Below are 26,891 nucleotides of genomic sequence, written 5' to 3' on the forward strand. Positions count from 1 at the left end.
TCTGCAGATGCCCTGGGGTGAGACGCTGGGCGGGCTGGGGGGCCCACCTGAAGATGAAAATGAAGAGCATGAGCAGCGTGCAGAAAGTGGCCACGTTGTCCATGGTCTTCACCAGTACCACAAGCTGGCGCCGCAGCGCTGGCAGGAAGCGCACCAGCTTCAGCACACGCAGCAGCCGGAAGGTGCGCAGCACAGACAGACCGCCGTCCGCCTGTCCAACGATCTCCCAGACGCTGCGGATGGGTGGGGGCGATGGTCAGCGGGGCCATGGTCCCCGACCCCGGCCCTCCTCCCTCTGGAAGCAGGATTAGCAGCCGGGGAGCCACAGTGGCCCGTGTGCTGCATCCCACAGATGGGAGCAAGTCTGGCTGCATCGAGGGGCATGAGCAGCTGCAGACGCACCTCAAAAGCCTCTTGACCTGCTGACAGCCCCAGCGGCTGTCTGGCCCCCAGCACCCCCGGGAAAGCAGAAGCCTGGCTCCGGCCAGGTCGAGGAAGCTCCTTCGCCGAGGACGCTCTCCTGTCCCAGGACTTCCACAGCCAGACCTGGCTTGCCCATTCTGCTCACCCGCTCCCTGCCCTGGGGTGTGAGACCCCTCACCCCCCTCTACTCTCAAGGGATGAGCTTCCTTCCAGGGGAAGACGGGCGGCATTTCCCCTCAAATTTTCCCAATCCTTTCTGGTTTAATTTTGTTGCGGCAAATGCTCCCCCAGCAGCAAACATGATTCAGCCTTTTAAGCTGGTCTTTTTTTTTTTTTTTTTTTTTGAGACGGGGTTCTTCTTTTTCACCCAGGCTGGAGTGCAGTGGCCGGATCTCAGCTCACTGCAAACTCCGCCTCGCGGGTTTAGGCCATTCTCCTGCCTCAGCCTCCCGAGTAGCTGGGACTACAGGCGCCCGCCACCTCGCCCGGCTAGGTTTTTGTATTTTTAGTAGAGACGGGTTTTCACCGTGTTGGCCAGGATGGTCTCGATCTCCTGACCTCGTGATCCGCCCGTCTCGGCCTCCCAAAGTGCTGGGATTACAGGCTTGAGCCACCGCGCCCGGCTTAAGCTGGTCTTTCTCGCTGGGTCTGGCCCTAAACATCTCAGCCCTCAGGCTACTGCACACCTGCATTGTTCCTGCAGGGAACAGCTCTGCTAGTTTCCAGAAACATCCTTCTGAGATGCAGCTGACCTAACAGGTGTGTACGCAGTAGTGCCTGCAGGGAAGCATAGGGTCGGGGAGGGACTCTGCCCAGGACAGTCAGCCCCCTGGGGCACTGGGGACACCAAGCACCTGCTTCCCACAGCTTGTCATAAAGAGCTGTGTCGTTGCCAGCACTTGTCATAAAGAGCTGTGTGGTTGCCAGCACTTCCTCCCGTGCTCAGGGTTTTGCTCTGCAGGTGGGTTCTTCGCCTGACAGTGGAGCTTCCTGGAAGCCTCTGGCCTGGGAAGCGGGTGGGGACCCACCTGATGACCACGATGATGCCGTCGAATATGTTGTACGGGTTCCGGATGTAGCCCAGAGGGCCACAGGCCAGCAGTTTCAGCACCATCTCCAAGGCGAACATGCTGGTGAACACAACGTTGCTGATCTCTAGGGCATGAGTCAGTTCCTCGGGCTGCAGGCACAGGTGGGGACACTCGGGTGGCCCCATCCATGGCTCCCAACCCTCCTCAGCACTTATCTAGGAGCAGGTTTGGCTGCATCAAGACCCAGTGGATCAGAAGGGCTGCAGCAGCATCTCAGGAGCCTCATGAGTTGCTATCTAGAGAGGAGGCCAGGACCCCGAGGAGGTTCCCCCCGGCAGAGGCTCAGCATACCTAGTCTCCTATCCTCGCCATCCCTGGCTTTCTGGGGCCCTGCCTGACTGTCCTACCATCAGGTCAGGCACTGGGGCTGCTGGAAGCCTCCCGAGACTCCCCAGGCCCTGCAAGCATGACAGGGAGCCAGCCCCGTGCCCAGGCCGGCCCGCACCTGCTCATGGTACTCCACGCCCATGCTCAGGGTGTTGACGAGGATGGCCATCATGATGCCGCGGCTGAAGTACTTGCTGTCCACGATGCGGCGCAGCTTGCCGCTGAAGGTAGCCCAGAGGTGGCCCAGCCTGCCTGGCTCGCCCGGGGCTGCCCTCTGCTGTGCCCGCCGCTGGGGGCTGCCTGGGCCTGGTGTGTCCGTCGCAGGGGGCGGATGCATGGGATCCCGGCGGTCACCATGCCGGACGTCCTGCGTGAATTCGTAGATGCCACGGCCATCTGAGTCTCCACTCTCTGAGCCACTGAGCTCCCCCTCCGGGTCCTCCAGGGCACGGGTGCAGTACGGGCAGCTCTTCAGCTCACAGGTCAGCGTGCCTGCTGCGGGGCTGGGCAGGGGGCAGGGCACGCTGAGGCCTGACAAATGGCCAGGGGCCTGGCCCAGTCCTGTGGGAGAGGGCACAGACAGGGGCAGGCCCACTCAGTGGTGCTGCCACAGGGGCCCGGAAACCCCCACACACAGGAGCGGCAGGGTGAACGTGTCCCCCACAAAAAGATCCATCCAGAGTCCAACCTCCAGAACCTGCAAATGGACTTCACAGAAAGTAGCATCTTTGCAGGTGTCATGAGTTAAAATGAAGAATGAAGAATGAGGCTATCCTGGAGTAGGGAGGGCCCTGAGCCATGACTGTTCCAAGAAGAAGAAAACAAACAGCCACGTGAAGACAGACAGAGACCGCAGGGACGTGTCGACAAGCCAGGGATTGGCAAAACCAGAACGTAGGAGAGGTGAGAGTTCTCCCCCAGAGGCTCCAGAGAAAGCACCCCTGCAACGCCTGGATTTTGGACCACCAGCCTCCATTGCTGAGAGTTCCCACTGTTGTAAGCCCACTAGTTCGTGGTGACAGCAGCCACAGACATCAGAAAAGCCATACATTCGGGCACATACTGGGCACATTCACACACACACCTGGGCACACAGGCCCAACCCCCACAGCCACATTCCTGCTGGGGCAAGGACACACTTAGGTGCAGAGACGTTTGCCTCCCTTAGGCTGTGCCATCTGCAGAAATACAACACCAGGCACTTCCCAGCAGCCACAGCACACAGGCGAAGTTAGCTATGGGATTCTGTTTGACTCCATGCAAGCAAACCACGATCACTCCAACACCAAACTGACATAATAATGACCAGCAAGCCATCCTGTGATGTTTCCATGCTATCTTTGGAACCCGTGTGCCTCTCATGATGCACAGTGGCTGGACTCCCACAATTCAAGGGCTAGAAGCACGCACCCCTGACACTCTTGCCTGCATGCCCTGGGCACCAGTGCATGAGGGCACCTAGCATCCTGGCACCCTCAGTTGCACCCATCCCAGCCACGGGAGACACACCCCTGCCTGTGTCTCTACATCTGTGTACAGAACCAGGAAGGACCCCCAGGCCTGTGTGGAACCATCTGGGGGTCCTGGAGTCTCCCATTCACCTGGTCAACGGAGGCCCAGGCCCCGGGTAGGAGAACCCTGCACCAGCCTCTCTCTTCCTGACTGGCTGACTCTGTGACGGTACCTCCCCCACACTCCCCCGCTCGGTGTCCCCACCTAGAAGCCTCCATGGCCAGCCTCCATGGCCACGAAGGGCGCTGCAAGTCCTCCAGGGAAGCGTCCAGACTGGGGACACAAGCATATGGTCCCTCTCGGAGCCGGGCAGGGGCAACGGATGCTGGCCCAGGAGGGTCTGACAGGCCTTGTCAGGTTCAGAATCCCGCCTCGGGGGCCAGCACTCCTGCTGTGAGATGTGGGCCACAGGGGACTTGGTTTGGCACTGACGGGGACAAGACCTCCCTCTTTTCCCTTCTTACGGGTGCCAGAGGCATGGCTGGTCTGTTCCACAAACCAAAGCTGGGCTCATGAGACTGCTCAGAGTGGGTGCAGGAACGACGCACTGCAGCCCCTGCCCGCCCTGCCTAGGTCCCACTGCCTCCTCCATGGGGTGGGGCTGGGTCCTCACCATGCTCCCCGACCACATGCTGGATCTTCTCGTAGGGATCGGGGCTATTCAAGCTCAAGGGGCTGTGCCCCCCAGTGCCTGGTGGCCCACTGGCCCACTTCCCCTTGGGTCCGGGGCTGGTGCTGCCTTTGCTGCTGCCCATCCCTGAGGGCAGGATGGTGGGGTAGTTCATGGTGCCCAGCCCCGTGGCCAGTTTGAGGCTGGCGGCAGCCGTGGCGGCGGCATGTGCCACCTGGGCCCTCTCCTGCGGCCCCTCTATGTGGCAGTCGGCATGGTAGATGCTGTGCACAGACTCTGCGTCGGGTGGTCGGCTGCCTGGGGAGGGTGGTGAGGGAGGCGCACCGGACCGCACCAGCCTGGTGTCGCAGGCGCCTGGCTCAGGGCCGGGCCTGCGGGGGCTGCTGTGGCTGAAATGGTAGTGGTGGTGGTGGTGGTGGTGATGGTGGTAGACCAGATGGTGCACTGAGGCTGTGTGCCTGCCCGCCCGGCGCTGGCGGTGCCCGGGACCCTGGCCTTGCACAGCGCTAGGGTCCACCTTCTTGTGCCAGCGGCTGTGCCAGCGGGCATAGAGGCGCAAGCTGCGCCGCTTGACCTTGCGGAATATGTGGCCCACATACTTCAGCAGCTCTTCGTAGCAGCTGCCAGGCTCAGAGAAGCTGGCCAGTGTGCTGTCGTTGGACAGGTGGCGCGCCCGCTGCTCCCGCATCAGCTGGCTCTCCCGCTGCTTCGTCTCTGAGAACTGCGTGGCAATCACCACCAGGCACAGGTTGATCATGAAGAAGGAGCCCACCTGTGACGGGGGCGGGCAGGTGGGTGGCAGTGAGTGAGTGAGTCTGATTCGCCACTGAGCCCTACTGCGCGCTGCCTATTCGAGTGGGGGCCACGCCATAAGCACAGTGGGCGGGGTGCCCTGCTATGGGCAGGTTGCTGCGGTGTTCACTGCTGAGCCCCCACGTCTGGAGCAGGCGGCACACAGTAGCTGCTTTATGCCTATTGGGACAAAAGACCTGGAACCTTCTTTCCTGTTTCTCCATGTGGCTCAGCCCCTCCTTCGCCTGCAGGTCTGCCCTTGAGGTGACCCTCTCAGCGGTGGCCGCTCTCCCCTCCCCAGCACCCCAGGTGTGTTTCCTCCTTAGCACCAGCCAATGTGCAGCAAATCTCTGCTCGTTCTCCTCCCTTGCTCTCTGAGAACAAGCTGGGGATGTCTGTCTGATTCTGTTACCTGCCGGGTCCTCGCAGAGTGGCTCTAGGTATACCCAGGACCCCACAGATGTCTGCGGCCTGATTAACCCAACTCTGCTGGGACCCCATGGGGCCTGTGAGAGGACCAGGTGAGGAGCACACCTGGGGCCACACACGCCGTGGAAAGCTGCGCTGGGAGGCTACATACTCTCCAGAGGTGCTCCTGGCTGTTCCGCCCTGAGCCAGCACCCACAGGCCTGGACCCTGTCTAGGTGATGGCACGGCCTCTTGAGGTCCCCAACCGCACCTCCCCACCCCCGCAAGCTCTGCCTCCCTCCCCTACGTGCTCCCTTCAGCTAGAGGCCAGACAGAAGCCCCTGTGACCAGCCAGGTACCCCGCCCCACCTCCAGCCAGCGAACACCAGGGCCCATCACGGCCAACGCTGCCGCCCACACTCACGATGATGAGCAGGATGAAATAGATGAAATTGTAGAACGAGTGGGCGTCCATGACGTAGTACATGATGTCCACCCAGCCTTCCAGCGTGATCACCTAGGGGGGCAGTGGCTGGACTTGGGCCCGCACGACCCCTCCTCCTCCTCCCCGTGCCCCCGGGGTCTCGGCTGGGGGATGAGTCCTGCACCCGCTCCCCTGCCGTGCCCCAGGGTCCCCGTCCCACCTTCTTGCTGCCCACCTGGAAGATGGCGATCCAGGCGTAGCCAATGTTGTCGAAGTTGATGGCACCGTTGTGGGGGTTGGAGTCGCCCGAGCGGCACACGTTGTAGTACTGGTTCCAGTTGATGCAGGCGTTGCGCGTGGCGCCCACCCCCTCGGCCTGTGGCTGCACGTAGGCCTCCCAGCCCAGCGTGCAGGGCATACGTAGCTCGCGGCGGCTGGGGATGTGCGAGCACTTCTGCATGCCGTTGTCTCGGCGCGAGGAGCAGATGAACGGGTTCTCCTCGCCCTCCTCCGTCTGGTAGTACGGCCGCAGGAAGGTCAGGTTGTTGTTCCTGGGGATGGGCACAACCAGGGCCAAGAGGTACAATTAGGGTCAGGGACGGTCAGGGTCGGGGGCACGATCAGGGTCAGGGACGTGATCAGGGTCAGGACCAGGGGACCAATCCCGGTTAGGGAGGCACATTTAGGGTCAGGGGGCGTGATAGGAACGGGGGTCACGACCAGGATCAGGGGACACAGCCAGAACCGCAGTCAAGGACACAGTGGTGCTGCAGAGACCACACCCTCCTCAGCCCAAATCCAGAGAGAGACAAAGACACAAAGGAACAGAGATAGACACAAAAATTGACAAAGAACAGCATAAGAGAACAGAGATGAGGACCCAGGAGCCAGAAACCCAGGCTCAGACCTCAGCTCCTCCTGGAAGGGGATGAGGGGAGGGGCAAGGGACTAGGGGAGGGGACCCCAGAGTGGGAGTGGAGAAAATCCCACACAGGGGCTGAGGGGACCCCGGGGCGTGGGCTGAGGGCTCCTTGGGTGAGGAGAGGTGACTGCAGGGCAACGGCTGAGAGAGAACCCTGAGCTCGTGAGGAGAGGCGATTCCAGAGTAAGGGACGAGAGGACCCCGGGGTGAGGAGAGGGGACGGAGTGTGGGGACTAACGTGTCCTGCGGGCTGAGAAGACGGGGCACTGGGGGCGGGGGGCCTACGGTGTGGTTCCGCTGAGCCAACGACTGCATGGTGGGCGGAGCCATGTGAGGCGGGGACTTCATTGCATGGTGGGCGGAGCCACGTGGGGCAGTGACGGACTCCATGGTGGGCGGAGCCAATGTGAGGTGGTGACTGCATGGCGGGCGGAGCCATGACGGGGGTGGGGGGGATGCAGGTGACTGCATGGTGGGTGGAGACTATATGGTGGGCAGAACCATGGGGGGCGGGAGGGACGGATAACTGCATGGTGGGCAGAGCCGTGATGGGGGGGAGGGGGTCGAGGGTGCAGGAGAGACAGGTGACTGCACGGTGGGCAGAGTCATGACGAAGGTGGGGGTGGAGGGCCAGTAACTGCATGATAGGCAGAGCCACGTGGTGAGGTAACTGTTGGGTGGAGCCACATGGTGTGTTATATGCATGGTGGGCGGGGCCTCACAGGGGTGGGGTCTGGGCACCTGACAAAGGCACTGTCCAGGAAGCAGCGGTTCCGCAGGAGGCCAGCCCAGAGCTGGACGCCAACGATGCCGAAAATGAAGAAGACGAAGAAGCAGAGCAGAAGGACGTTCCCGAGCATGGGCAGCGTGTCCAGCAGCAGAGTGACCAGGATTCGCATGCCTGTGGGCAGCAGGGCCAGGATTGGCACTCCTAAGCCCTGCAGGAGCGTCCTTGGGGCTACAGCCCCTCCTGGGTCCGCTGAGCCCTGTCCACTGTTCACAGCGGGCGTCCACGCCCACCGCACACTGACTCAGGCCACTCCCTGATGACTTTCCTGCACCCCTAGGGTGATCGGGGCGCCCCTCCTACCACCGCTAGCCTCCAGGGACACTGACATCCAGAGGTGTGCCAGGTCTCCACCTCCAACCATCCCAGGAGGGCAGGAATGTGCTGCTTCTGGAGGGCTGCGGTGTGGAGGGGTGGGAGCGGAGGCAGGGGACTGCCCGCGGCAGGTCTGACCATGCGGCATCTCAGGGGCTCAGGATGACCAGGCGGAGCCCAGTGGCCCTCAAGGCTTGTCCAGCGGCACCCTGAAGTTGCCATCAAGGCAGCAGCAGCCTCGGGAGCCCCAGAATCTCAGGTGGTGCGCTGCCTCCTGGGGGTCTCTGCAGCAGGTCTGGGATCCTGAAAACTTTCTGATGCCCAGTGAGAATCTGACCAGAGCAGAGCCCCCCACCTCAGAGAGGCTGCTGGAGGCAGTGGGGAGGACAGGCAGTGACTTTTCAAGAGGTAGCACTGAAGCCATCAGTCCTGGGTGCTATGAGCTACGTGAACTCCAGATTAATCCAGCAAGGGGGTCAGCCAAGCCCCATGCGTCCCTTGCTTCATCCTGGGCCTGCTCCCCCAAGACGTCCTTTTCCCCAAATTTAAGCGAAGGCCAGGCTGAGGCAGCAGGTAGAGCCCTGGGCCAGGAACCTGGGGACGCTAAGGTCTCACCCAGCACCCTGGGGTATCAATGGCAAAACGGGCCCCTCAGGTCATGGGGTGAGTCAGAGCCAGGAGGGGCACTCAAGTGTCAAAAGAGCCGACAGGAGCAATCGGTGAACACTGCCCTGGCCAGACCGCACTGCCTCAAAGATCACAGATGATCCAGGGATCAGAGTGGACCCCAGGCCAACAGAATGGGATGCAGCCCTGAATGTGCCCTCATTATCAGGATCCTTATTATGCAGTCTGGAAGAGTTCCCTAATTCCCTCGAGACACGAGCAGGTCCCCAGGAGGCCAGGCTGCTGGCGACAATTAGGGCCACTCGGGGAATTTAACCTGAAAAGTAAACATCCGTGGAATTCCAGGGGGCTGTGTGTGCCGGGCTACTTCATGCTCTAACAGGTGGGGCCAGGCCGATGTGCAGACTGAGCACACAGTGGGTGCCGGGCAAAGGGCCAAGAGCCACACGTGTGTCCACTCACCGCAGGCTCAGCCACCCTTGCGGTCATGGGTACCCCGTACGCCACTATTTCAGGAGAAACTGAGGTTCAGGCTCTGTTAGTCAGAGTCACACAGTATTCAAGCCCTACCTGAGCCACACAGTAAAGCCAAGGCAGGCAGGGGGAAGGCAGGCTTGGGGACCAGCGACTCGGGGACAAGTGGCACCTGCCTTTCGGGAAGCTAGAGGCTCCAGGGGAAGGAGTGCCTAGCCCTGTGGGTCTGTGACTTTGTGGGGGGGTGCTGCAGGTCAAGCCCTGAGTGCCAAGGCCACCAGGACCCTAGTTAGGTAGCCACAAAGGTTGGGTTATACCGGGATGTGCACACATGGGGCCACTCCTACACGCAGTGTGCACTCGGGCCTCTTACGGCCTCGTGGGGGCTGCACCCACCACCAGGAACCGGAGCAGTTGAATGTAGCCCTGGGGGCTTTAAAGAACGGTCCCACCCCATCGCCTGACGCAGGTGGGTGGCCCGGGTTTGACAGGATCTTTCCCAAAGAAGCAGGCACGTGACTCTCCGGGAAGCTCTTCCTCTGCCTCCCCTCACCCCCAGCGCACAGCAGACACACAGAAGCTCCTCTCCACCTGGCCCCCTCCTCACACCTGCTGGCCAAGTAAGTCCTCAAGGGTTTCCAGCCTTCCTTCTAGAAAATCAGCTGCTCAGCAGGGGATACGGAGGCCCAGCCCTGGCTAGCCAGCTTCCCCTCTTCCCTTGGGTAGGGCTGCTGGCAGGAGGGTGGGGCCCAGAAGCAGTGGCGGGTAGGGAGGGTGAGCTGTCCTCAGGACAGGTGTCAGGCTCTCCCCTCACCTGTGTGGGAGTGAAGGGGGTGCTGCACAGAGTGCCCAGGTGAGCTGAGCTGCACTCACAAGGGTGTCTCCACCAGCCATGAGCCACACTAGGATGCGTCAGACAGCAAATCTACCAGGGATCTGCTTGGCCCCCAGCCTTGCCCCAGATGCCATGCAGAGGAGGAACTCGAGGTTGTCACTCGGCCATGTGGGAGCCCGGGACCCTGTGAATGCTGACTGCCCCCCCCCCCGCCACCAGCTTGATTCTCCCCAGACCTGCAGGGCCCACAGAGAGTGGCAAGGGCCCCCCCAGTGCTGGGGCCTGAGTGCCTGGGAACCTTCACCTCCCAGTTCTGTGCTCCTGTGACCCCTTCTGAGGGCTCTGCAGGGCTAGCGGACACGCAAGCCTGTTGGTCTCAAGCCCAGGTGGGGCTGGTCACTTACTCGGCACGCGATTGATGGCACGGAGAGGCCGCAGCACCCGCACGGTCCTGATAGCCGAGAGGCTCACGTTGTGTCCATCCAACGAGTACTCCATCATGCTGGGGGTGGGGTCGAGAGGGAGCAGCTCGGTGAGGGGCCCAGGCAGCCAGGGGTGGGGCTGGGGTGCAGAGCAAGGTGGGCAGGCACAGAGTCGGCCAGCCCGGCACCCGGAGGGCCTTGTACCGGCCAGGATAGGCCCCAAGGTAGCAGGAGCACGACCCTTGGTCATACCACGAGGCCACCTCCCTCACCTGTGCCCAGGAAGGAGGATCTCCGGAGTCCCAGACAGGGTCCCTGGTTCTACCTGGATCCCACCAGAACACACCACCCATCTTTGTTTACAGGTGGGACACAGGGATCTGTGGGGTGGGGCGGGGCCCCTTCGCCAACGCTGTGGCCTCTCCGAGGCGGGGCCTACCCCGCCACGACGATGAAGAAATCCAGCCTGTTCCACGTGTCACCCAGGTAACACTTCTGCCCGAACAGCCCCAAGGCCACCATCTTGATGACCATCTCCACCGCGAAAAAGGTGAAAATGAAGGCGTCAAAGGCCTGCGGGAGGAGAAATCAGAAGAGCCCATGGAACGGCTCAGCTCAGCCCACTCCCCTCAATCCTGAGCCCCGCCCCGAATCTCACCCTGCCCCCAGCCCCGCCACACTGAGCACCGCCCCCGCCTGAGCCCCGCCCCCACACCCCCCCCCCACCCCTGCCACACCCCGAGCCACACCCCCGCCCCACCCGACGCCCTGCCCCGCCTTGAACCTCACCTCGCCCTAGCCCCGCCCACCCCGAACCACGCCCCCGACCCACCCCCGAGCCACGCCCCTCACCTCCAGGATGTTGCAGCGCTCGGACCCGCACTCAACGTCCTCACAGGGCCGGAACATGCCCAGGGTCACGCAGTTGAGCATGATCACCAGCATGCTCACGTGCTCGAACCACGTGTCACCGCGGGTTAAGGAGCACGCCGGCGCAGCCCGGGACCCGCCCCCACGGGGCCCTCCAAGTGTCCACCCGGTCACCCGGTGCCCCGCCATGGGTGTGCGCGCGTAGGGGCGTCCAGGATGGGGACCTGCAGGGCCCACGGACAGTCCTGAAAGCAGCCACCAGGTGGCGCTGGGAGCCTGCGCCTGGCCGGGCTCTGCGCCATGGAGGTCGCCGTCCCAGGCCCGGCCCCCAAGTCCCTGGCGTTGGCTCTCATCTGGAAAGCGGGGTGCAGGAGCCCTCGGTGGGCTGGCCGCGTCAGGAGTGAGGCCCCAGTGAGGACCACTCAGGCTCCCAGAGCCTAGCTGCCCACATGGGGCCCAGGCTGCCTAGGGCTCCCTCGCTGGGGGACTGCAGGCAGGGCACCCTGCGCAACTGGGAAGGCCCCAGGGGATGTCCGGGTACTGTGACCCACCGGGACAGGACTCCCCGTCCCACCCTCCAGGCCTGGGCGGCGGCACACTTGGGGCAGGCTTTCCCGGCCCTCCGTCCCAGGGCTGCAGGGCCCCACTCTGACCAGGGAAACTGAGTGAGGAGGGAGGGGCAATCCGGTGGATGACTGTGGACCCGGAGGGACCTTCCTTAAGGGAGACACAAGTCGGCATTTGGAAAACGCCAACTTGTCCGCGAACAGCCTCAGGAAGTCCCCCAGCTCTGCCAGCCCCTGCGGTCCCCAACACGTGGGAACTGAGGAGGGGATGAAGCTGGGCATCCACTCACAGCTAGTTCGGGGGCAGCCTGGTGGCCGTCCCCACCCTTGGCTCTGGACTTGGGCCTGTGCCTGACTCTCAGTGGCCGCCCTTCCTGGCACCCACCTCGCGCAGACCACAGGCCTCAGTGCCCGGGGCTCCCCCTCACCCCTGACAGACTTGCTTGGGACCCGGATGATGGTAGCAGCAGCGCCCCCTGCCCAACACGGGCCATGCTCACTACAGCAGAGGTCCCGGGTGCTGCGTGCAGCACTGAGGTCAGGGTCTGAGTGTCTGAAACTCTCAGGGATGACAGCAAGGGCAGCTGCCACAGTAGGAGGGGAAGAGGCTCGGTGACGAGGACCTTCCCTGCCTTCGCCTGTCAGTCCAGCCTGGAGCCCCTCCCTCAGGGACCCCAGCAGCCCATCCCGGAACCCTCCCTCCCACAAAGCCAGGGCCCCAGCCTCCTGGCAGGTCAGCATTGGATGCCAGTGCCACGGCTACCAGGCCACCAATGTAATTACGCATTCCCGCCAAGAGGGCAGTAATTATACTTAATGGGTTCAGCAGTAACAGACCCTTTGCTGTAACACGGCTGCAAGAAGCCGAAATTAGCCTCCCGCCAAGGCAGCTGGCATGCTGGCACGCCACGCCGTTGTCCCGTAGGTGGGCGAGGCTACAGCACGCACTGCCGCCTGTAGCCACCGGTGACGCACCCAGTGCAAGCCCAGCGGCCAGTGTGTGAGCACGTTCACAGCAAGCCTCGGAACACGGTCCTTGCTGGACGAGGTGGGGGTGGGGTTTGCGTGACTTGCTCAAGGTGGTGGGGGCAGGAGCCGAGGCCCCGCGGTGGAAGCCGTGCCAGGCCCCTTGGCCTCTCCCAGCCTCCTGACCCAATGCCAGTGCAAGGGAACGACGGTGGATGGCGGTTCTGCCCCCCGCCTCGGGCCCCTTTGTCCCCTAACTGCTGCAAATAGCACCTTTCTGCAGGGGTGGCTGGGGACTGTCTTTGTGCATCTCCAAGGCCCGTCATTTCCGGGGGGAGGGGTTTTCTTGGGTCAACGGAACAGGCTGGCGGGGGGGAGCTCAAAGGCACCCAGCCAGGACAGAACACAGCAGAGGGAGGTGTGGGGAATGGTGCTCCCTGACCTGAGCCCCTACTGCACTGCACCCCAGCCTGGCTGAGCCATGGGTCTTGCAGGTGGCACTGCCTCTCCCTGGGCACAGGGCATCCCAGGCCTCAGTTTACCTGTCTACCCAATGGGGGTGGTGAGACTGTCCCATGGGTACCTGAGGCCGCCTCTCTGTCCCCTCTCTCCATACTCTCCTTCAAGTCGGGCCCCCAGCCAGCACACACACATTCCACTACGAATGCAGGCAGTTTCCAGCCACCCCTGGACTCCACGACTCAGGGCCGAGACCCCCCTCCAGATGTCTCCAGCCGTTGCCTGATTTCTCCCAGGCCTGCTCTGAAATCACCCTGGAGATCCCCCAGAAATGTCCAGGCTGAAGTGGGGGGTGCCCTAAGCTAGGGAGCTACCTGAACACAAGGCCCTTCACACCCTCCCTGCACCCTGGCTGGCCCCCAGCCACTTGCCTGACCCTGGCAGTTCCTGCCACCCCAGTCAGCTCAGGACTTAGAGCTAAAGGTACAGCATGGCCTCCCCAGCACTGAGGGGAATGCTGACTTCTGGACCCAGCCCAGACCCTGCGGCAGAGAGCCCAATGGGGACAGAAAGGAAGGGGCCGGCACCTCTGACCAGCCATCTCCAGGCCTGTCCAGCCGGCAGAGTAGAGCGGATGGTGTCGGAGCCCAGGGCCAGTCAGTGCCAGTCACCATGAGAGCTGCCCCCATGGCACAGAGGGGCTGGCAGGGGTGGGTGGGACCCAGTGCTTAGTCACTCCTCAAAGACAACCAGCTAGCGGTCCCCAAGCCAGGGTCCTACCTGGACGCCTTTGCCCCTTCTACCATGCCACTGAGACCCACCCCAAGCCTCTGTGACTGGCTGTGAAGGAAGCCAAAAGGGGGCCTGGGTCCCCCTCCCCGACCTCTCAGACCATCTGGTTTAGGGGGGATGGGGCACTGTCTTTTCCAAGCAGGGGTGTGGCTCCAGTGAGCCCCTCCCATCCAGGCGCATGCGCCCCCAAAATCACACACACAGCTGAAGGCCTTAGAGGGGCAAGGCTGGGCCTGCAGGCACCCCAACTGCAGATGGCCTCCTGAGCTATGCCTGGCGACAATGGCAACCCCAAATCTCCTGGACCCACGGTGCTGCACAGGTGCTGGCTCACAGAGACCCCGAGTATGCCTGAGGCCACACAGCCAGGCCAGCCTCCCGGCTCACAGCTCTTGAGTCTACAGGGCCCCTACCCACCGTAGATCCTCTGCCTCCCCTTCCCCCAGCACCCACCCCGAAATTAGCCCCACAATCCCAGAGAGCTGCTCCAATGGCAAGGACCCCACCCCTGTGCCTGTGGTGCAGATCTGGGGGGAACGGTGGTGTAGCAGGGTCCGGGGGGCCCCAAGGAGGCCTCTCACAACAGAAGAGGTGACAGGCAGGCATGCTGGGCACCTCCCAACCGGGTCACACCCCAGCCACCAGCCCTCCCTGCCCTGGAGAGGGACTGCCCGATGTACCAGGTCCCAGTGCCCCCTGGGGCTTTGCCTAGAGAGGGGAGCAGAGGGGAGCAGCCAGTCCACGTCCCACGCCCCGCATAGGCCAGCAGGGGCTCGGGCAGCTCCGGGCTGAGCAGGCTGGCCCTCATGTGTCACGCCATCCCGGCCACACTTCTGTGGCCAGCTGAGGACAGGCAGTATCTGCCGGCTGCACCGCACGCAGCCCGGTGACTTCTAGAGCCTTAATTACACAGAAGGATTTTCTGGGTTTTAATTAAAAATTCTTTTAGGTTTCAAATCAACTTCTACAAATTAGAATCAATTTCCACTGCGGGTGGGAGGAAGGCAGGCCAACGTGGCCGGGAGCAGCCCTGGGACGGGGCCTGGTGGCTGCAGGGCGACAGAACGGTCAGGGAACCCAGCCAGGGAAGGGCCAGGCAGCCAAGGGCAGCGGCACAGTGAGATGGTCTCAGCTACGGGGTCTCCCTCAGGCAGGGAGCAGACCCTGAGGCCCGGCCACCGGCAACGCACCCACCAACCCTTGCTCCTTCATCTCCCTGGGCCAAGCCCCAGGACCTCAGTGACTCCTCTTTTCTGACAGACCAAGGTTGGGGGGGACCACAACAGGGGCCTTCTCCAGTCCCTGGAGTCTGGCCTGGGTGACATGTTCCCCAGGCAGCCCCCGCTGGGCTGGGCTCACTTGCCCCACAATGCAGGCCAGAGGCTCATAAAGGAGAAACCTCCCCCCTCCCGCCCAGAGAGAGGCTTCGACAGGGGAACAGGGCTGAAGACCCCCTCGGCGGTGGGGTCCTGATGAAAGACTCCTCAAGCACAGTACCCATACTGTCCCTCAGTCCCACAATCTAAAATCAGTGCTCTCAGGCTGGGCGCGGTGGTTCACATCCATAATTCCAGCACTTTGGGAGGCTGAGGCAGGAGGATCACTTGAACTCAGGCGTCCGAGACCAGCCTGGACAATGTAGTGAGACCTCACCGCTACAAAAATATTTAACAAAAAAATTAGCTGGGTGTGGTGTCAGCTACTCGGGAGGCTGAGGTGGAAGGATTGCCTGACCCCTGGAAGTGGAGCTGCAGTGAGCCATGATCACACCATGGCACTGCAGGCTGGGTGACAGAGCAAGATCCTATGTCAAAAAAAAAAAGGATACTTTTCAGGGCACCTGCCAGGTCCAGCAGACCCTGGCCACCTCCCCTTCCTCAGGTCTCCAAGGCCTGTGCACTTCTGAGGGGCTGGACAGGTGCAAAGCCCCCTTCCTACTCCTGCAGCCCTGCCTGGGGCCAGGCCTCCCCAGCTGGCACCCACGAAGAAAACCAGTCCTGCCCAGGACGCTTCAGGGACACCAGCTCCTCTGTCTCTGGGAAAAGAACTGCTTTTTCTCACCCCCGCAGGCTTCCTGTTGCCGACCACTGCTTCCCTCAGGACCCTGGAACAAAGATGGCCTCTCAGCCTCCTTTTTGTGGTGCTAAGTGCTCCCCTTCCCACATGGGCACCGCCTGTGGCCATGGCGGCCCACACCAAGGTCCACAGGAGCCCCCTCAGCTCTCAGGACCTGGGGGACCCTCTGAGGGGCCCAGTTCCAGCACACCCCAAATGCCAGCCCCTGGCAGGTCAGGAGGCATGGACGCAGGGCGGGCAGTGCTGTGGCGGCTGCTGTCCGTGGTGCTGAAGCGGCCGCCTCGCCTGGGCCTGTCCTGGGTGTACCCGAGCTGGGAGGGCTGGGGTTAGATTGGGGGGCCAGTAAGTGGCCTCCTGGCCGGAAACACACAGCTTCACTGGAGCTGCTCCATTGATCCCCGCTTTCTCATCCGGGGGGAGTCGAGGAGGAAAAAGACTCCCAAACTGTTCTTCCCAGCTTGAAAATGCACAGCTCTGAAAGTGCCGTTATCTCCTGGCCCCTGGGTGTGGGCGTGGGCAGCCCCAGAAGTACTGCCTGTTGTGTGGGGGGCAGCAAGACCTGCATTCCCCGCTGCTGGGTGAGGGGGAGTGTCTGGGAGTGGGGGGAGCCCTGGCAGCTGCTATCTCTGCGCCGAAGATGCTGGAGACCTGGGATTCTTGGGGGCCAGGAGCCAGTCTCAGGACCGCTCAGCAAAGGTCAGGGCTGCGAGACCCCCAAACAGTGCCAGCTGAGCCCTGAGGTGCCGTGGGACCCCTCTCCCCAGAGCCAGCAGTCTCCAAGGTCCCGGTTCGGGACAGGGGGTCCTCAGAAGCCCGCGTGCTGTGGGACCAGCACGGCTTAAAGGGTGGTCCTGGACCACCCCAACCCAAAACATCAGCTAACATCAGCTCCCAGGCTCGCCCAGACCTGCTGGCTCAGGTATCCTGGGGCCAGGGCCTCCCTGCCCCTGCCCCGTGACTAATCCTCAGGCCAGGGCCGTGGGGCAAGAGCCTGACCCCAATTCTACCTCCACCTGCACCTCCCCTTTTCTAAGCCTCAGCGTCCCCATCTGTACAGACTATTTCATCTTTCTGGCACTGACAGGTTTCATGCAGACCCTCCTGCAAAACAAGACCCTCCTGCAAAACAAGACCCTCCCCTCCTGACACCGCTTGGCCTGGCTCCTGCTGGCTCCGGAGGACACGTTTTCACCACACCAAGGCCTCCATGTTTGCCGGAGCAAGGTCAGGACAGATGTTTCTACAAAGGGATGGAGGCGGGGCTGTGTGCCCCTCCTCAAGAGATGGTTAAGGCGTCAAAGCCATGGGCCAGCCTCAGCTCCTCAGACCACGGGGGAGTGCCAGCCCAGCGAAGTGATGGACGTCTCCAGGTGCAGCTGCTGCCTGGTTCCTCCTCTATGGTCAGAGTGGCCCCCAAGCAAGGCTGTGGCTTCCAGGAATCCCAGTGGGGCTCCCTGCTGGGCTGCATCCTGACATCAGTGCGGGGGCTGCAGGGCTCTGCAGCTGGGAGGATCGGGAGGCTGAGCCGCTCCCTCCCGGCATGCTGTCCCCCAGAGCAATCTGCTCAGCCAGCTGAGCCCCATTAGGCCAAATCCACAACAGCTGGGCACCAGCGGCCCGAGCCAGGGGCAGGGGCGTGGGCGGGGAAGGCACCCAGAGTAGGCAGGGGAAGCCCACAGTGAGGTGGGCCACAGTCCCCCACTCAGGACCCCACGCCCCGCAGGGCACAGACTGCAGCTGGAGTCACAGGCAGCCAGGACTCTCAGCCACATGCTCCCCTCTCTGCACCCACCCCTGGCTGGGCAAACCCTCCCTGCCCTGGGCAGAGGATGCCAAGGCTGAGGCTGCTCCCTCCCTACCTGCTCTGCCCACGGCCCCACGCCGCTCTGGCCACATCCTCCCCTCCCGGCCCTCATTCTCAGGAGTGCTCGACCTTCTCCAATTTGCTTAAGCAGCAGCCCTATGTCTTGTTCACGGGGGAAGCCCATTCCCGCAACAGCCATCAGCCCGCAGTGTGGAGGGAACTCTGTCCCCTTTGCTGCAGGGGAAGCAACATCAAGAGATCCAGGAGGGGCTGGGCCAGCCGCAGACCCTGGGAGTCATTGGGTGGCACAGGAGATCCCCGGGAACCGGCTGCCGCGTCAGAGCGAAATGACACATTTCCCACCTTCACAGAGCCTCGACCCTCCGGCCCTGTGTCTATGTCCACCCCCACTCAGAACTGTGGCAGCTCCAAAGGACCCTTGAGGCCACGGGGGTGGAACCGACCGCCTTGAAGTCTGCCGGCCACAGTGGTGGTCATGCACCGGTCAGCAGTGGTGGTCACAGGGCGCACTGCTTGTATCGACAAGAGCTGGAGAGCAGAACGTCTCTACTGACACGGCACATTCACCCGGCCAGGAAGCGTTACGTGGCCACCCGAAAGGTGGCAGTGGTGCTGTGGGCATCAGGACCGAGCCAGGTCCAAGGTACACAGCGCAGGAGGAGCAAGTCACGGAGGGCACGTGACCCCATTCACGAGCGAAGCCGTAGTGCAGGCCACCTCGAGGAGCGTGTGTGCGCACGTGTGTGCAGAGATACAGAGAAGTTCCCAAAGAATCTCTGGAGGATGAAACCACCACGGGGAGGGACAAGATGAGGGCACTCAGGACACGGGCAGAGTCCACAGAGACCCTTTGACATTCACCCCCCGCCACGGCATCGTCTGGCTTTCTGCATGGCGAATCCAGGCCCTGCGTGCGCAATGACAAAAACGAAATGTCCGCGAGTCCCCGCCTGTGCAGTCACAGCAGGGCGGGTCCCGGCCTTCCGAGACCCCTGGGCCCAGCTTCTGAACAGCCCTGCTGGGACACCCCGAGGGAGCCGCGCATTTTTAATCAAAACACCGTGAAGGAGACCCCATTGAGAAGCCCCGGGAGGACCAGTGTGGTACACCCTGGCCCCCTCACACCCCACCTCCATTCCCTACGCATGCCGACCGGCTACTCACCTGCCGTGGACCGCCGTGCCCCGCTAGCCTTTTTTTTTTTTTTTGAGACGGAGTCTCGCTCTCGCTCTGTCGCCCAGGCTGGAGTGCAGTGGCCGGATCACAGCTCACTATAAGCTCCGCCTCCCGGGTTTACGCCATTCTCCTGCCTCAGCCTCCCGAGTAGCTGGGACTACAGGCGCCCGCCACCTCGCTCGGCTAGTTTTTTGTATTTTTTAGTAGAGACGGGGTTTCACCATGTTAGCCAGGGTGGTCTCGATCTCCTGACCTCGTGATCTGCCCGCCTCGGCCTCCCAAAGTGCTGGAATTACAGGCTTGAGCCACCACGCCCGGCCGCCTTTTTTTTTTTTTGGAGACGGAGTCCGTCTTTGTTCCCCAGGCTGGACTGCAGTGGCCGGATCTCAGCTCACTGCAAGCTCCGCCTCCCGGGTTCACACCATTCTCCTGCCTCAGCCTCCCGAGTAGCTGGGACTACAGGCACCCGCCACCTCACCCAGGTAACTTTTTGTATTTTTAGTAGAGACGGGGTTTCGCCGTGTGAGCCAGGATGGTCTCGATCTCCTGACCTCGTGATCCGCCCGTCTTGGCCTCCCAAAGTGCTGGGATTACAGTCGTGAGCCACCGCGCCCGGCCCCACTAGGCTTTCTGAGCATCTCCGGGGTTCCCCAGAAGGGCAGACTTAGGGGAGGCCTCTGCAGATGGCTGGGTCCACGTGGGAGTCTGGTTGCTGCTGGCAGGACCCACAGACAGCATCCAGGAGTCCAGCTCCCACCCAGGGCGTGTCTAAGCCTGCTCCGGATAACCGGCGGGTGAGGCCATGAAGGCCAATCCTGCCTACTCCAGGGACAAGGTAACGGACACTCACGACAGACGGGCCCACGCGTGTCTGCGGCAGCACTGACCCCGACAGCCCGTCATGGAAACAGGCCGGTGTCCAACAGACCCATGAATGGACGGAACGCAGTCTGGCCACAGGGCGGAATATTACCTAACCATGAAAAAGAAGGAAGCTCGACACGCCACGACGCGGGTGAACCCGGGGACGTGATGCCAGGAGGAGCTGGACACAGAAGGACCACATGTCACACGGAAAGTCCCGCACAGGCAAACCCAGAGACAAAGCAAGGTAGAGATGGCTGGGACTGGGCAGTGAGGGCTGATGGGGACGCAGTTTCCCTCTGGGGAGAGGGAAACATTCCGGAACTAGGCAGAGGTGATGGTTCAACAACACTAAGGTCGCTGACCCATGCACTTTAAAATGTTAATTCCTTAAAATCAGCTGATCGTCAAATAAATAAGTAAACGGCTAACCCCGTGGAACGAAACGGCCAACCCCGTGGCACGTGAACCTCACTTCAGACATCACCACAGCCTGCGTTTCCAGTTTTCCCTCTAAATGGCAGCTTCGCTGGAGCCCTGTGCCTATCTGCAGTCGCCACTCAAAGCGCCCTTTGGACGGGGAATTGAGACCCGGCACCTGGGAAGGCACGGGTGGTGGGGGGCGTCTCCTCCTCCTGCCACGTGGCCTCCACTCCTGCTGGGCAGAAGGCCCCCACGTGCCCTGGGCCCACCCGGCCACGTGACTCCTGGTGCCCTCCAGCGCCTTGAGACCTGCCTTCCACCAGGGGGTCCGGATGCCCACGAGAGGGCAAGGGCGCTCGGAGACTCATGTGGCATCTGTGCTTCCTCCCAGGCTCACAGAGGATGAGGCTGAGGGCCGGGAGACGAGCAGCCCACGGCAGCAGGTGAGGAGCCCTCCCCATGCATGTCCCTCGAAGGCAGGACAGCCGCTGTGCGCAGGTGCCCAGGCCAAGCCGCCTGGAGTCCTCTGGGGCTGGTGGCCCCATTCACCGGAGCCTCGGTCCCACACTTGCTGGCCTCCACAGTTCAGCCTCTGCCTCGGGCAGGAAGGCCCAAAGCCATCAAGGACTCAGTGGGCCGGAGCCTTGGCCAGGGTCTGCTCCCTGATCTCAGGGCTCAGGGAGGGGCCCTGTGCATGCGGCAGGCTGGGCCTGACCATTCCTGAAGCGCCGGAAGCCTCCGTGGGCAGGAGTGACGCCCTGGAGTCCCTGGAGTCCGGCGCGGCCCCGCCTGCACCCTGCGGAGTGGGCTGGTGTCCCACTTCCCCTACCAGCTCCACCTAGGCCTGAGGGGCCAGGCACAGCCCAGCTGGCCTTGACTCTTCTGGTCCCTGGCGTCCGATGAAACACTGGGGCAGCTGCAGCCGCCTAGGCAGACATCCTTTCTCCCAGGCGGCACGGACAGGGCTCCAGAGTACCTGCGGTTAATTAACCGATCCAGCAGGGAATTAATTAATTCAGTCTCCCTCTGCAGTGAGGACATTCTGGAGCCAGATGTTTGCAGACTGTGGAGTCTCCCAGCAGGTGGGATGGGACAGGCCTCACTGGGGGAGCAACATGCCAGGTCACGTGCACACCTGTGTACACGCATGTACTCTCACACGCTCCCCCCAGGGTCGCCCCCCAGGGGACGATCCCCTCACAGGGGAGACGACAGAAAATACATGAAACCTGCAGGACAGGATGGTGCCCAGGTTGCTCCAGAGTCTGCCCTGAGCGCAGCGCCTCCCCCGGACCCACGACCCCCACGCCACAACAGGCAAGTGTCCTGTTCTCCAGCGGGGCCCGTTAGGGGGAGGGGACTGGGTGGGAAGAGGGAGGGCAAGGCAGCCACGCGATCCAGGATCAGGGATGCCAGGGATGCGCTGATTGAAGGAGGTTTCTCTTCCTTCCCTGGAGGCCGTTGCCATGGAGACAAGGGAGGAGGAAACCCGGTCAGGGCTGGGGGGAGGGGCCGGCGGGATCCCCAGTTCCACGCTGAGGGCGGCCCCCACGCCTGTCTCCTTCCTCGGGAGAAGCCACTGCAGGGTTTTAACTCGGGTGGGGTCTTGAGGACCCCTCTGTGCTGGGGAAAAGTGGGGGGACGCAGTGCCATCAGACCCAACAGAACCTGTCAGGGGTCCTGGGGAGGCCGGCTCCCGAGGGCAGCCCCAGGATTCCCACAGCCGCACGGGGCTGGAGGGTACCGGGTTCCCGGGCTCCAGGCTTGACACAGAACTTCCCGGAAACGGCCACCCAGGGCCTCACCGTGTCCCACCCCAATCCCTGCTGCTGGGGGAGTCAGGGTAGGTGTCATGGAGGGTGGGGGACAGGGGTGGTGGGTGTCCCAGTAGGTGGGGGCGGGAGTGGTGCGTGGGGCCCAGGCCTCCTTCACAGGCACCGGTACCAGCCCTGGAGACTGAAATGTCCAGAGATGGGACAGCTGCCCTCCTGCGAACCTGCAGTGCCCATGGACCCCGTGGCCGACTCCCGCCCCGGGAGCTCTCAGGCTGGGGCCAGGACTCAGGACTCAGCTCCACAGAGATCACCTGCACCCCATCCCAGGCAGGGAACGGAGCTGAGGTGGGGGTCTCTGCCACACTGACCAACTGTCTCATCAGGGTGCTGCGAGTTCTCCTGGCCTCTGTCCTGGTCCTCACCCCTCGCCTCTCCCAGTCGCCCCCCAGTCTGCTCTGAGTCTCAAAGTGCAGCCTACCCTGAGCTTTTACCCCAGCCAGGGCCCCGATGTGGGAGCCCCTCTCCCCGGTGGCCTGGCCAGGGGAACGCGGCCGGAGCCAGCCGCCTGGACTTGCGTGACTCACATGGGCGGTGGGGGTTGCGGAGCCCGGGCAGCAGCCAAACATGGAGTGTTTGTCTCCAGCCGGCGCCGCGGGTCACAGGAGGGCACGGGGGCTGGGCTGCCCGTGGGAGAGCACCACCCCCAGCGCAGGGGTGCGGGGAGCCCACGCCCACCACAGGCTACCACCTGGGGGACTGAAATCACCGCTCCATGAGTGGATTACTCACTCTCGGCTGCCGGAACATTCCGTCTCAACGGAGCTCCTCCCTGCACAGTGGCCTCGGGAGACTCGGGCCCCACAAGGAGCGGCCCTGGCCTCCGACTCTACGTCCGTGGGGCTGCACCCAGGCGGGGTGAGGCCCGCCTCCCCCACCCCACAGAGCCTCCCACCCACCACCCACCGGAGGAGCTGAAAAGATCACATGGTCTGAGCTGTCTTAGGCACGGACCCCGCCCCTGCCACGGCCCGGGGAATCACCAGGCTCACCTGGGCGGCCACTTCTCACCCTGGGGAGCGTCGCGCCCATCGGTGTGGGGGGACAGGGAGGGTGGCAAGCACACAGCAGCCAGGGACAGGCGGCAGAGTGGGCCTGTGTGCATGTGTGTGCGAGGAAGGCATGTGTGCGAGAGCAATGTAGCAATGCCGGCAAGCACCTTGGGTGCACGACCATGCAGGATGTTCTGCCTGAAAGTGGAGCAGATCCCAAGACTCCTGGCCAACACACGCATCAAAGTGCTAGCTCAGCTCCCACCATTGCCGGGGACTCGGCAGCTGCCCCAGGTGAGAGGGGCATGTGTGGGGGCGTGCGTGTGCGAGGGGCGCATGCGTGTGAGGGCAGTGTGGGGACCTGAAGCACGTGTCTGGGTGTGGGTGTGTGATGTGTGTGTAGCTGCCTGTGTGCACGGGCCGTGCTCACCCCACACACGAGTGGAGAACACACACACAGCCCTCTTCAGGCCTGAGACAAGGGCGGGTCCCCCACCTCCAGGAACGAAAGGAGAGGTTGGTTCGCAGCATATGCTGACAGTTCTAACTGCGTGCAATTTTAAAAGCCATGCTAATTAGGAAGAGACCTAATGTATCTATTTATCTCTAACAGAGCTTGACTTGGGAACTTTTCAAGGCATAATTGAGTGGAAAAGTGCCTGATCCCAGCCCTCATCTGGGTGCCTGTGGGAAGCCTGGCTGTGCAGGCCGAGAAACCTGAGGCCCTGCCAGCCACTTGGTGGCAGCGTGTAGCAATGCCGGCAAGCACCTTGGGTGCACGACCATGCAGGATGTTCTGCCTGAAAGTGGAGCAGATCCCAAGACTCCTGGCCGACACACGCATCAAAGTGCTGGCTCAGCTCCCACCATTGCCGGGGACTCGGCAGCTGCCCCAGGTCAGGGCCACCTGGTCAGGCAGGCTTTGTCCTGGGAGCGGGAGGTGGAGGGGCCGGCTGTGCCGGTGAGAGCTCCTCTCCTCTGGCCTCGCCCCTGCCCATCCTGGTCCCCATAAGAGGGTGCTGCAAGCCCCCAAGCTTGGAAGGAAAAGGCGTGGGCAGCAGAAACCCAGCCAGGAGGAGACCCTGAGGAAGACGACCGCCCGCCCCTGGGACGGGCCCGTGGGGCCTGCTCCGGGCTGGAATTCTCCAGGCCAGAAATAACTGCCTGAGTGCCACTGCACAGCTGCTGCGGCCCAAATTAGAGACCACCCCAGGGGACCAGGCGCTCCCTCCATGGGAACGTGGCCTGGAGCTCCAGCCTTGAGTCTGGCTGGGAAGCTGGCGGAAGCAGTCCCGCCAAGGCTCTTTCCTGCGGGAAGACGGGGTGAGTCCCTGCCAAAGCAGCCCAGCAGGTCTGTCCTCAGCACACTGGCGGCCAGGTCGGGTGCTGGCCCGGGGAGTCCGGGGCAGGGGTGGCTGCGGACCAGGGCTGACCTCACTCTGGTCCTCTTCCCCTAAGGCACCTCCCTGTGGGAGCCACAGGCTCCCATTCCGCAGCATCCCGGCCCCCGCTGCGCACCGAGCTCTCTCCCCAGTCTGCATCTCATCTCTGCCCCCCCCCCCCCCCCCACCCAGGCCCCTCCCTACCTGCGTCCTACTCCACGCGGTGGCCAAGGGGACCCCTGCCCCAGGAAAGCCAAGGCCAGCCAGGCCACTCCCCAGGGCTACGGAGAGCAGTGCCTCCCCGGCTCCCCCACGCCCTGGCTGTGACTGTGGGCCCTGCTCAGGACCCAGAGACTGTGACTGTGCCTCAGAGAAGGTGTGGGGACGCCGGGGATGCCAGGACACGGGCCCACGCTGTACGCCCCAGGGCACCTCCAGTCTCACCACTGGGGATCTCCCTTAAGACCTCGGGCCTCCACAGACCTGGGGTTCAGACACCTGGGGTAACCCCTCCTCACCCAGCCTGCCCCTGCTCTGCCCCCAGTTATGGGACCCTCCTCCCCAGCCCACGGCGGCCCAAGTCCCTCTCGCCTCTACATGCTCTGTGAGTGACGCCGTCGTCTCAATCTGTGTGAAAACCCAGCTCAGGCCTGCAACATCCAGTGTTTTGCAACGCGGACACACACCACACGCCTGTGTACACGCAGGAGCCGGCTCGCCCGGTATGCAGGGACGGGGACCCACCCAGGGCACCCAATGGGCCGGCCGTCCATCCACATGACGCCCCTCAGCCCTGTCCCAGCAGAGCCCGGTCCCCTCAGTATCACCTGGCAACCAGATATACATTAAAAAAGAAAAATGGGCTGGGTACAGTGGCTCATGCCTGTTATTCCAGCACTTTGGGAGGCCGAGGCAGGTGGATCACGAGGTCAGCAGTTCAAGACCAGACTGGCCAAGATGGTGAAACCCCATCTCTACTAAAAATACAAAAAAATTAGCTGGGCGTGGTAGTATGTGCCTGTAATCCCAGCTACGCAGGAGGCTGAGGAAGGAGAATCGCTTGAACCCAGGAGGCGGAGGTTGCAGTGAGCCGAGATCACACCACTGCACTCCAACCTGGGCGAGAGAGTGAGACTCCATCTCAAAAAAAAAAAAAAAAAAAGAGGCCAGGCGCGGTGGCTCATGCCTGTCATCCCAGGACTTTGGGAAGCCGAGGTGGGTGGATCACAAGCTCAGGAGTTCAAGACTAGCCTGGCCAACATGATAAAATTCCATCTGTACTAACAATAGAAAAATTAGCCAGGTGTGGTGGCAGGCGCCTGTAATCCCATCTACTCAGGATGCTGAGGCAGGAGAATTGCTTGAACCCAGGAGGCGGAGGTTGCAGCGAGCCGAGATCACACCAGCAACAACAACAAAACAACAACAGAACAACACACACACACAAATGCATACATAAATAAATAAATGAAGAGAACGGAGCAGCCACTCAGCAGCAGCTCGGTCTGCTCTCCCACCTCCCTCACCTCACAGGGGGAGTCCCCAAGCCCCGATGCCTGGTCAGCCAGGGCTTCCATCCACCACAGCCTAGTGACTGAGGTCAGGGACCCCCAACTCACCCTGCCCAGGAGCCCGAGGCCAAACCCCACCGACAGGGCCACAACACACCCCTTCCACCAGTGCCAGGAGGCGCGTTAGATAAAAACACAGCTCTCGCGCCTGCGGAGGCGGCGGCCAGGCCCAGCCAGGGGTGATACTGCTGTGGTTTCGCTTCCCAAGCAGGTGTGAGGAACAGCGTGCGGGGAGGGCCGAGCCCCACACCCGCCACAGCCTGCTGTCCACGGGTCACCCATTCACCACCCAACAGGGTCTCTGAGACCTGACAGGTCATAGAGCCTCAGTTTATCCCCCGGGGAAAATGGAGGGGCTAGGAGGGCCATGGGGGCTGCCCTGCTGGTGAGATGCCACCGTCTGGTCCTCCCCCTGCCCTGACAGCCACCCCTGCCTGCCACGGCTACTCTGCCACGTCTCTTCATCCCCAACGCCGACTTCTGGAGCTCGGTGGAGACAGGGGCAGGGGCATCCGGGCCCAACCTGTGCAGGAGCTCCTGGCCGGGGGTGAGCCAGGTCCGGCCGGCGGCAGGGAGGGACCCGAGGGACAGTATGGCCCCTCTGGGGCGGGACACCGGTCTGCTGGACGGCGGTGGCTAAAGCAACAGACGCTCACTCTCCCACAGCCTGAAGGCTGGGGTCTGAGACCACGATGTAGGCAGGGCCAGCTCCTCCTGCGGCTGCTGTCCTTGGCCTGTAGACGCCGCTGTCACCCCTCTGCATCCGCGTCCCCCTGTGGCCTCACCTAATCCTAACCCCCTTCCAAACGGCCCTTATCTCCAAATACAGTCACATTTTAAGGCACTTGGGGGGTGGGTTCGGACTCTGAGATATGAATATGGGGCACCAGAAGGAGCCTGTAGCTGAGACGGCCGGGGAGGCCATGGGAGATGGTCCAGAAAGAGTGGGCGTGGGAGGGACTATGGGGGGGTCCAAGGATCCAGGGCAGGAGAGCCTGGTGTGGGGGGGTCCCAGGCAGAGCAGGGAAGGACCATGAGGGGCCCCATGGAGAGGGGGTGGGAGAGTCCATGGGGAGGGTTTCCGGGGGGGGGAGGGACCATGGGGTC

General features: G+C 62.7%; 1 protein-coding gene across 1 annotated transcript in view; it reads right to left on the reverse strand.

The window, feature by feature from the left end:
- Positions 1 to 26,891, reverse strand: part of CACNA1H (calcium voltage-gated channel subunit alpha1 H) — a 66,663-nt gene that overhangs the window by 15,150 nt on the left and 24,622 nt on the right. Inside the window, exons 3-12 of the mRNA XM_023189259.1 lie at positions 10,843 to 10,954; positions 10,430 to 10,563; positions 9,973 to 10,070; positions 7,272 to 7,431; positions 5,844 to 6,159; positions 5,609 to 5,701; positions 3,967 to 4,756; positions 1,960 to 2,402; positions 1,452 to 1,603; positions 48 to 233 (exon numbers count right to left, since the gene is read on the reverse strand). Coding sequence (XP_023045027.1) covers positions 48 to 233; positions 1,452 to 1,603; positions 1,960 to 2,402; positions 3,967 to 4,756; positions 5,609 to 5,701; positions 5,844 to 6,159; positions 7,272 to 7,431; positions 9,973 to 10,070; positions 10,430 to 10,563; positions 10,843 to 10,954 — 2,484 coding nt within the window. The remainder of the gene's footprint in view (positions 1 to 47; positions 234 to 1,451; positions 1,604 to 1,959; positions 2,403 to 3,966; positions 4,757 to 5,608; positions 5,702 to 5,843; positions 6,160 to 7,271; positions 7,432 to 9,972; positions 10,071 to 10,429; positions 10,564 to 10,842; positions 10,955 to 26,891) is intronic.

Source organism: Piliocolobus tephrosceles, chromosome 17 (assembly GCF_002776525.5).
Source record: "Piliocolobus tephrosceles isolate RC106 chromosome 17, ASM277652v3, whole genome shotgun sequence".
Taxonomy (NCBI): Eukaryota; Metazoa; Chordata; class Mammalia; order Primates; family Cercopithecidae; genus Piliocolobus; species Piliocolobus tephrosceles.